At 40.3% G+C, this 11,111-nt stretch overlaps 1 protein-coding gene across 1 annotated transcript; it reads right to left on the bottom strand.

Moving 5' to 3' along the window:
• Positions 1 to 3,044: 3,044 nt before the first annotated feature.
• On the bottom strand, positions 3,045 to 11,044 carry crls1 (cardiolipin synthase 1). The gene is made up of 7 exons (XM_057848473.1): positions 10,527 to 11,044; positions 9,935 to 10,072; positions 9,259 to 9,388; positions 9,085 to 9,170; positions 6,811 to 6,879; positions 6,596 to 6,687; positions 3,045 to 6,517 (listed from the first exon to the last, which is right to left on the bottom strand). Exons 1-7 carry the CDS (start codon positions 10,917 to 10,919, stop codon positions 6,424 to 6,426), a joined length of 1,002 nt encoding a protein of 333 aa, XP_057704456.1. The 5' UTR covers positions 10,920 to 11,044; the 3' UTR covers positions 3,045 to 6,423.
• Positions 11,045 to 11,111: the final 67 nt, after the last annotated feature.

Below are 11,111 nucleotides of genomic sequence, written 5' to 3' on the forward strand. Positions count from 1 at the left end.
AAACCTGTTAAAGCATTCCTTGGAGAAAGACTCATCCAGTCTATGTCATGGCCTGCAAATAGCCCAGATCCCAACCCTATTGATAACCTGTGGTGGAAATTGGAAAAAAAAAAAAAAGGTCCACAGCAAAGCTCCGACCTGCATGGATGATCTGGCAACTGCAATCAAAGAGAGTTGACACCAAATTGATGAAGAATACTCATCAAGTCCATGCCTCAGAGACTGCAAGCTGTCATAAAAGCCAGAGGTGGTGCTACTAAATACTAGAGATGTGTTTTGATTGTTATTTCTTTGTTTGTTTCTCATGATTCCATATTTTTTCCTCAGAATGGAGTGATTCCATAAATATTTCCCTGCACTTGCTCTATAAAATTAACATTTACTGACCACCACAATGTTTTTTATTGATTTCTTTTAGTGTTTCTGAATACTAAAGAGTTGCACTTTTAAACAAATTCATTTTTTCCCCAAGCTTTCTATCTGAGTTTGTTCAACATGATAAAATGTCAGAGTGAGTGCTTCTCCGAGACTGGTGATTCCATACTTTTTGCTAGGAGTTGTATTATGGTGGAAGAATTTGATAACAACTTGTTGGTTCCTTTTTTTTGGAACATTGACACCTTTTTAAAAAGATATCTCGATTCTTGGCAGGAGCATATCGATAACTTTTTGGGATACAAAGTATCACGATATATCACCATTTCGATATTTTGTCACACCCCTACCTGATATTATGGCAACAAATCATGTAAAAAGATAATGTACAAAAATGGATAAAAAATAAAGTCTTCGGTTCACTTTTGAAGACCCTTTTTAAGGCAACTTAGAACCTAGTTTCATGACAAATTTGGAGAAATACCATGACTCACTTCTCCTAGAATGTATTTTTAAAAGTCACAAATAAATAACATGTTGATAAAATCCTCAAGTTTTTTCAATCAAGACGTGAAAAACTAAACTAAAATTATTCCTGTTTTTGTCAAATAAGATTTTTCTACTGGTAGAATAAGAGGAGAAGTTTACACACAGTGAAGCTATTATGCCCTTAACTCATAACTGCCATTAAGGGTGTTTGACGTCAGTTCATTTAAACTGGGACGAATGATCACGGCCAGCATTTCCTGTTAAAATCCATTGGGCATCTTTCGCCGTCAGTGGTAGACTGAGTTTAACAATTGTGGACCTTTTTGAAAATATACCATATTAAGTAGAAACACACACAAAAAGGACTAAAGACACTCCCACTGCCCACACACTGGTATTCACACAGAGGCGCGCACACGCACGTACATAGACCAGCACGCACACGCCCCATCTGCACCAGCACATCTCTGTGCTGGGATCTTATATAAGGCAGCAGAGTGGGAGGCGGAGAGCTATTTCAGGACCATAAAAGACCAATGAGTGTGTGTGTGTGTGTGTGTGTGTGTGTGTGTGTGTGTGTAAAGCATCCTTATGGACGTGTGCGTGCATGAGTATGAAGGACCCTTGCAGGGACCGGAATAGTCTGAATCACTTTTTTGGTTTCGTAACCAAAAGTCAAGTTTGGACTGTTGGGCTTTGAGAAGCTCATGTTGCGTTGAGGGACCCCCTTCAAATGAAAAGATGTTTTAAGCAAAAAAAGTGTTCCTAAAGGCCCCTTGGAAAGTGATGAGGTGAGCCAGGCTTAAGAGGTTCTTAAGGAGAATTTTTAATCGAGTGCTGGTGTAGGGGAAATTGGACGGTGAAGCTTCTGGGGGATGTCACAACACATGAGATGTCAACAAAAGAGGCATTAGCGTCTCCACTCCAAAATACTTAAAATACACTAACAAGTGATCCTATGATTGCTCAAGGGAGATACGTTTTTTTGGAGGCACGGGGCTTATGTGCTTCTGGTCCTGGCTGAGACCTGAGGAGATTTGTGGAATGGAAAGGAGGTCAACTGTTAAGTCCTTCTTAGAGCCTACACTTTAAAACTTTACTTTCTTAAAGGGACTCCCGACAGGATTTTTTCAAAAATCACGGAAATTTAAAAGGTACTATAAATTTGTAAAAATATATACTCACTGAATGGCATTGACGGTCCAATCCATTTTAACTGGGAAGGCTCGCTGCAAACTCTCCCAGTAAAAATGGACCAGACGTCTATCGCCGTCAATGGGAGCCAATGAGTAGAAAAAGCAAATCTCATTTTTGGTGTTTTTGGGTGGAATTCCACAATGTACTATGGTGATCATTATTTTTCCCGAAATAGAAAACAAATTTTATTAGAACATATGGATTAGATTACTTTACAAAGAAAACATGCTGTGAGTTGAATACCAACCAACCTATCCACTAGAAAGTGTTTCTTTTTTGGAGGATGGATTTACGTATATCCCATGACTAAAGGGCCAAATCCAATTTAAAGGCGACTGCATATCCAAGGGTAAACAAACACAACAAACGCCACATTCAAATGGAGCAAATAACACATTCAAAATTGGGTTTTGGCAGTAACCCGGATATGCGCGGCCATGTAAATACTCAAAATATGCTTACATTCTTAAAAAAAAATAAAACAATCAGATTACTGTAGTTTTTTTTTTAAATACAAACCACACCCACCAAATTTTCAAGAAAATTATTTTTGTTAAAATGTAAGCCGCACTGGACTAAGCCACTGGTGTCCTTATGATATAATAGGATATTTACACAAAAAAAATGCTGCTCATTAGCCTGTCAAAACCCATAAATAAGCCTTATTGGCTATAAACCGCAGGGTTTAGAGTGTACAAATAAAGTAGCGGCTTATAGTTGTGATAACACTAGGGATGGCCCGATCCAATCACGTGATCGGAAATTCGGCCGATCGGGCTATTTTTTAGAGGATCAGAATCGCGTGAAAAGAATCGGGTTTTATTTAAAAAAAAAAAAAAAAAAAAAAGTGCTGGCTAGAGTCGCCTTGCTCTTCACCTACCCTGCAAATCCGGCTAATCTGTTTTCAAGTTATTGAGAAATTTCTTAAAAAACATGACAAACATCCTGCAAGTTTAAATTTTTTATTTTTATATTCCCTTTATTCATTCTTATTTTATCTTGAACACAAACATACAGCCAAACAGAAATATGGAACCGAATAGTACAGTATTTGCTTGAACCTGGTCCAAGAAAAGGTTAATTTCTTGAGGCTTCATGAGCACACAACCCCCCCTGCTGGTCAAACATTTTATTGACATTTGAACCGTTTGTGAGGCCTCTTGGTGCATGGGAATCAGTCACTGCCAACATAAATAAAAACAACATCATTTGATTGTGCATGGACCATTCCTCTATTCTGACTAATATGTGGTTAATGTTAATGTAAAGTATTAAAATAAGAACATTATTACAATTGCTTACTTCGCCAGTATCATTTCAGACAATTATTAAATAAATCCAATGGGACATGAGATATGTATATGTTAAGTGTTATCAAAAGATTGGACAAAGATTGGATATCTGTTGTGGTTGTCACTTTATTGATTGTTGTTTAAAAACATCAATTTATCTACAGTGGCACAGTCGTTTTCTCTTCTTGGACACAATCTCTCCAGCTTTTGAGAAAGCTCATTAGCATGGTTCTGAGGAGGCAGGGGTGCACAACTATCCCACTGCAAGCCTCTATAGGCTGGAGTATATATGCCTGTGTCTCTCCCTATACTGCGAAGTTGTACCCAAATTCCTGGGCACACAAAAAACACGTCACCTTGGATTATAAGTAGGGCTGTCAAACGATTAAAATTTTTAATCGAGTTAATTACAGCTTAAAAATTAATTAATCGTAATTAATCGCAATTAATCGCAATTCAAACCATCTATAAAATATGCCATATTTTTTTGTAAATTATATATATATTCTGTAAAATAATTTGTTGGAATGGAAAGATAAGACACAAGATGGATATATACATTCAACATACGGTACATAAGGACTGTAGTGGGCATTTCACTCTACTGTCATTTAAATCTGGCTATGCTGTCCTCACTCCGAAGCGTCTACTTTTTCCAAAGCTAGACAGCTAGTGAACGACGCCTTAATAATCAGACTTCTTCCTTTTTCATCTGATTTATTAATAAAATGGCCTCAAACCACTGTCCTCTTTAGACCGTAGTGAAACTACAAAAAAAAGTACACAAGCATTGCATTAGCAACAACGTTAGCTTAGCACGCTATACAGGTTCACTAAACATAAACAAAAAGCGTCTCATACAAAAAATATAACATTTCGCTTACTAACATAATATGTACATTCTTTACAACAACCATACTTTCGGACAAATCTTGTCCAAGGATCCTATAAGCACAACATTACAACGTAGGCGTCAGCCCGAGACGTCGTGCAGCCATATTGAACTGGCAAGAAAGCAATAAACCATGTCGCAAAGCGACCACAAGAGTTCGCTGTTAGACAGCACAAAAAAACTTGCTTAAAAACTTACCAAAAGGCAGAATACTGTCTGAGCGGGACATGTGCGTTAATTGCGTCAAATATTTTAATGTGATTAATTAAAAAAATTAATTACCGCGCGTTAACGCGATAATTTTGACAGCCCTAATTATAAGAAAACAAGTGGAATATTATTTTTTAAAAATGTAATATTACAACTTGTCTATACTCCTCATTGGAAGAGATCTGCGTTACCGGTTCTGATCTGCGTCGGCGACCCTTGACTTGAACCCGTGCCGCCAGCACGACGGGAGAGCATGATAACCACTAGTCTAAAAGCCGCTTGCTTGCTCTCTTGAAGGGATCGAGGGAGGTTTCCCTGGCATGCAATCCACCTGCTTGCACCCGTTTTTTCAGCTCAAAATGGTCCAAAATAGGAGAAAATATCTTTCAAAAATCTTTCTTGCAGGTTCCATAGGAAAATAGCAGTCACAAACCATATCACCAACACAAACCCACAAAGTGTGAGCGGCTCCAATGCCTTACTTTTATGTTCATGAATCCCGACAATTATCGGACCACTTCCTGATCCACCAAGACTTTGAAAGTCATTGGTGACGTCACTGGCCTTAAAGAACACATGCATTGATACATTACAAGCTCCATTAAATACTTCAGGGATTTCTCGACCCACGCTCCGAATCCTCCACACAGTAAGACCCATCACCACCGAATACATAACATGTCTCCGGTAGGTTTCACCAACTGCCGTAGGCAACAACACCAGTCATTTGGAGTAAGGAGGAAACTCGTAAGAGTAGTGAAAGATTTTAAGATTAAGTCTTTGGCAGCACAATATCTTTTTCTCTGTGTGTGACGACATGGAAAAGGAGCATGCTGACTGATATACAGGATGTTCCAAAATGTTTGACCCCATTTCGTAAGCCAATTATTTTGACAATTTTCGTTGGAATGACCTCAAATTTTCACAGCTTGCGAAGAAACGTTTCGAGTTTTTGTGTGCAACGCTTGGCATTTCTATCTTTTCAGGTTAAGAAATACCGTTCACTTCAAAAGAAAAGGCATTTTGAGTGTTACAGTATGCTTGGACTCGGTCACTGAAGACAGTGCAGCGTGCCTTCTTCACAAATTTTGCAAAGAAGGCACCAACTGAACTGAAACAGAGAATTACAGCTGCATTGGAAACTGTTACCGAAGACATGCTCCAGCGAGTGTGGCACGAGCTCGAATATCGACTCGTCACAGGCGGCGCTCATATTGAACATTTATGAAAATCTGTCATAGAACCAACAAATATTTGTACTTTTCTTAGTAAATTTAACCAATAAAACTTATGACCTTCAGCATAAAGTGTATTTAGTTTCATTAAGATCCATCAAGTAGTTTCCGAGATATGAGCATTTAGAATGGGGTCAACCATTTTGGAACACCCTGGATAACACTGTACAGTTCATAAAATAAACTGATAATTCCTAATGTGCCAATAAGTGCCAATTTTTTTACGCAAACATCCAAACTCATTAATTTATTTTGGCTTAATTTAACTAATTAGGCTGCCCATGACAGTGACAGATGACCAGTCTATTTGAACTGGGAGAACTGGCAGCTATCATTGACTGTCAGCCCCTCCCGGCTCACATGGACTGGTCATCTACCATCGTCAATTGCACTGAAACATGATCACAGTGCCTGGTCAGCATTGGCATCAGAAATTAATTACACTCTTCAAGACACAATTGCAAGGACTGGATTTTCTATTTTATTGATAAATGAAATGCATACATGTGACCATTATCTGTGTGACTGTAAAAATAAAAGCTCTTTCTACATACACTAGGTCCAATGACTGAGCTGCGGTCCGACCATCTGCACAAGTTATCGCCATGGCGACACGTTAACAGCCACTTGTTTGTTCTCACCACTCTCTTGGCTGTCATCCGGCGTTCGTGTGTCTGGCTAGTGCCTCCCTCGACCTCCTGCGACTCTTGCTTGTTTGCCGTTGTTGCCATCATCATGATGACCGGGTGTTTAGCACCCGTACTGTCTTTCGGCCGTAGTGCCAGTAGCTGTAGCCCGACGCTGTGGTCGTCATGGCGGTGACAAACCTGTAACCGGTACAATACAAATTACAGCGGTAACCACAAATTGTCTTTTAACACTGAAAAAATAGAAGGGCATCTTACCACAAACCCTGCAGCAGGATGCTATCTGTGAACTGGAAAACTGGAGCCGCCAAGGATGCTGCAACCAGAACCAGTTGAATGGCTGTGTTCACCTGCAGAAGGCTTACATCAGCGCTCAAGGCACCAAAAACATGAACTCACTCACTGCCATTGACAGCGATAGTTGTGCAATTGGACTGGCAGGGATCAAGTCATTTGCACTGTGAGCGTCTGACCTTGCTGAAAAGTGTCGGCTTGAGCTGAGCAGTGGTGTAGCAGGGGTTAAAAAATTTACTGAGGGTCACCTGCAAAAAGCAAACGTAATGTATGGAGGTGGTGGTGATATTAAATTATCATCGCCACATTTTAACTTCTTTTAGAAAGACAGGATTTTTTTTTTTTTTAAACGCATCTGGCAATAGGAAGCAGCTGAAACTAATAACGCACATGAAGCACGTAAACAAAACATTCCTTTCTTTAAAAAAGAAACTAACATAGGGTGAATATACCTTAATGAGAGAATTATTCAACATGTGAATTACATAATTTTTTTTTTTTTTAATTATTAGGTATTTAATTTATTCAAACGGTTATTTAGTTACTGTATGAAACATTTATTATTATCTTTATATATACAGGGTGACTAAAAAAGTGACCAAAAAAAAAAAAAAAAAAAAAAGAAATAACGACTTTCCAAATGGTTTGTTTTTTTTGGGTCACTTTGTATTTATATGAAACATCATTTATTTCCATTTTGATGTACAGTGGGGCAAATAAATATTTAGTCAACCACCAATTGTGCAACTTCTCCTACTTGAAAAGATTAAAGAGGCCTTTAACTGTCAACATGGGTATCTAACGAGGTCTAACGAGGCTCCACTCGTTACCTGTATTAATGGCACCTGTTTTAACTCATTATCGGTATAAAAGACACCTGTCCACCATCTCACTCAGTCACAATCCAAACTCCACTATGGCCAAGACCAAAGAGCTGTCGAAGGACACCAGAGACAAAATTTTAGACCTGCCCCAGGCTGGGAAGACTGAATCTGCAATAAGTAAAACGCTTGGTGTAAAGAAATCAACTGTGGGAGCAATTATTAGAAAATAGAAGACATACAAGACCACTGGTAATCTCCCTCGATCTGGGACTCCATGCAAGATCTCACCCTGTGGCGTCAAAATGATAACAAGAACAGTGAGCAAAAATCCCAGAACCACACGGGGGGACCGAGTGAATGACCTACAGAGAGCTGGGACCACAGTATCAAAGGCTACTATCAGTAACACAATGCGCCATCAGGGACTTAAATCCTGCACTGCCAGACGTGTCCCCCTGCTGAAGATTGGTAAACGTCCAGGCCCGTCTGTGGTTCTCTAGAGAGCATTTGGATGATCCAGAAGAGGACTGGGAGAATGTGCTATGGTCAGATGAAACCAAAATAGAACTTTTTGGTAGAAACACAGGTTCTCGTGTTTGGAGGAGAAAGAATACTGAATTGCATCCGAAGAACACCATACCCACTGTGAGGCATGGGGGTGGAAACATTATGCTTTGGGGCTGTTTTTCTGCAAAGGGACCAGGACAACTGATCTGTGTAAAGGAAAGAATGAATGGGGCCATGTATCGAGAGATTTTGAGTGAAAAACTCCTTCCATCAGCAAGGGCATTGAAGATGAGACGTGGCTGGGTCTTTCAGCATGACAATGATCCCAAACACACAGCCAGGGCAACAAAGGAGTGGCTTCGTAAGAAGCATTTCAAGGTCCTGGAGTGGCCTAGCCAGTCTCCAGATCTCAACCCCATAGAAAATCTGTAGGGAGTTGAAAGTCCGTGTTGCCCAACTACAGCCCCAAAACATCACTGCTCTAGAGGAGATCTGCATGGAGGAATGGGCCAAAATACCAGCAACAGTGTGTGAAAAGCTTGTTAAGAGTTACAGAAAACATTTGGCCTCCGTTATTGACAACAAAGGGTACATAACAAAGTATTGAGATCAACTTTTAGTATTGACCGAATACTTACTTTCCACCATGATTTGCAAATAAATTCTTTATAAATCAAACAATGTGATTTTCTGTTTTTTTTTTTCACATTCTATCTCTCATGGTTGAGGTTTACCAATGTTGATAATTACAGGCCTCTCTACAATTTTCAAGTGGGAGACCCAGTGTATTTATTTTGACATTTAGTCATCTAAAATTATTTCATTTATGTATTTACAGTAAATATTTATTGATTTCATTTTAGCATTCTTGCTTCCTTGCGCAGACTGAACAAATGTATCTGCTTTTAAAATCAGCCGCCCCGCAATTGACCCCCAATCAGTTTGATTGGGGAATTACAGGTAAAATTATTTTATGGCGCGCTGGAGAAAAGGAGTGATAAAACTAAATGAATAACAAAATTGTACTAAATAAATGCTGAAATAAACAGAAAAAATATTCAAACGAATAAACAAATAATGAAGTAAAAAAAAATGCTGAAAATAAATCAAATAGTCTCTCACCGGCGGCGGCACAGTCTTGTATCTGACCCAAAAGACGGCAGCTATCAAACCGATGTCTCTGAAAACCACCAGAGCCGTCAGCGGTGCTGAAGACAGATAAAGGACACTTAATAAGATACGCAAGTGCGGTCGGGTGAAACTGGATCATCTCTCCACGCACACTTGTAATCATACCTGGTATGATGTCTGCATACGTAAGGCTGATGTATAAAATGCTGATGAGGATTTTATCAGCCAGTGGGTCCAGGGCACTTCCCAATGCTGACTTCTGAGTGGGCCACGTTCTGGCGATGTAACCGTCCAGCTGTGAAGGATTCACATGTACAATTAAAACTTATGATACTGTAGCAGCCATTGACATTGACATATTGCATAGAATCTATTTGAATTGGAAGTCTATTGCGTTCAATGGCAATGAATGAGTTAGGACTGGGAATGTATCCGTTTAATGATTGACTTTTTAATTTTATAGTTTGTTATCAGAACCGATAGAGGAGTGCCACACACAACTACCTCAGCTCATGGCTTGTAGCCATTGAAATGACTAAACAATAATACAGTGAGTTCAACTGACAGATGATCTGAGTTCGAGTTTGTTGAACGTTTGAGACCAAAAATTTTTATTCCGATCACTAACGGTGGTGGCATTTTGATTGATAGTAAACAATAGTTAAAAACTAACTGCCTTACAGTTGGCAGATGTAATAATGCAGTATAATAAGATCACAGAATGATGGTTTGTGCTGTCACCTCCTACGGGAAGTAAAACAAAAATGACAACCAAATTGTGGGCTGGATGGACTTAAGTTAGTAATAGTAAGAAGCAGTAAGAAGCAGTGAGTTTTTCTACCAGGTCAGTGGCTCCAGCCAGTGAGAAGAGCGCAAGGCTGAGGTGGAAGTGTTGCTGGATGATGAGGTAACCCAGGAAAGGAGCTAGGACTATCCGACACACGCACAGCAGGTTGGGGACAGTCCATGGGTTCTCATACTGTAAAGTCACATAACACATTATTTTGGTAATTAACTTCAGTCCAGTTTTTTTGTCGCGAATGTGTCCTCTCTAGATAGAATGAATGGTATGAATTGTGACGAGAAAAAAAAATAAAAATAGTAAAAGTACTTTCTTCCCTCATTTCACCCTGTCTCTAATATTGAAACATCACAACACAATATTGGTACAAAATACTAATGCTGAATTACGACTTTCACCACTTCAGATTACATTTCATCTCGCAATATTATTCTCCCTCGAAAATCGGACACTTGGGGGCTTATAATGATTAACTCATCTACTCCCATTGACGGATATGGACGTCAATGGCAGCGAAATAAGCGTTAGGTGAAATAACATTAGGATTTAAGGGAAACTGTATCCCCTTTAATAGATCCCCATTATTAAATATGCCCAGGTTTAAGGACTTTCCTCTGTTCGTCTCGCTTACCAGTTCTTTAAACTTAAACAGCCCCTGTCCGGGTACCGTGGTCGCTTCCCCCGGTTTGTCCGACGCTTCCTGGTTGCTCTTCCCACTGAGCCCTCGTCCTCCAGTGGACAGTAGCGCTCGGGAGTTGACCGCCAATCGACTACGACTTCCGCGGAGGACGAGCAGAGTCCTGCACGGCCTCCACCACGTCGACGGAAGCGGACCGAGACGACACGAAGTGCCGCTGAGGCCGAAGGTCCTGACGCGTCCATCTGCCGCGGTGACAGGTGCGCGCCCGAGCCGCCATGTCGCCGCTTCCAGGCTGGACGCAGCCCCACGTCGCGCCGACAGTAAACACTCGGTGGCCTTGCGGCAAATCGGCGCGGGAGAGGTCCGAAAACACAAAACAATCATCTTCACTGTTACCCCGTTGCCGAGCGCTGCTTTGCCGAGTCCATAATGAAGTTATACAGCTTAGAGCCGATCGAGGTTCAGCTGGAGTACGCGGGCTGCCATGTTGCCGTAAAGCAATGCGGTGAGCAGGCAATGTCGTAAAAGTGTTGTAAAACACCTGCTCACTGCTAACGCAACTAAAATTGCCATTAA

The sequence above is a fragment of the Corythoichthys intestinalis genome, chromosome 10 (assembly GCF_030265065.1).
Source record: "Corythoichthys intestinalis isolate RoL2023-P3 chromosome 10, ASM3026506v1, whole genome shotgun sequence".
Taxonomy (NCBI): domain Eukaryota; kingdom Metazoa; phylum Chordata; class Actinopteri; order Syngnathiformes; family Syngnathidae; genus Corythoichthys; species Corythoichthys intestinalis.

What these genes read in the sequence shown, in the direction of transcription:
- crls1 (XM_057848473.1), bottom strand. Translation starts at nt 10,919, where the DNA reads ATGATTGTTTTGTGTTTTCGGACCTCTCCCGCGCCGATTTGCCGCAAG. An exon ending in TGTTTAAGTTTAAAGAACTG is followed by an intron (nt 10,073 to 10,526) that starts GTAAGCGAGACG and finishes GTGACTTTACAG; the next exon opens with TATGAGAACCCATGGACTGT. An exon ending in ATCCTGCTGCAGGGTTTGTG is followed by an intron (nt 6,518 to 6,595) that starts GTAAGATGCCCT and finishes TACCGGTTACAG; the next exon opens with GTTTGTCACCGCCATGACGA.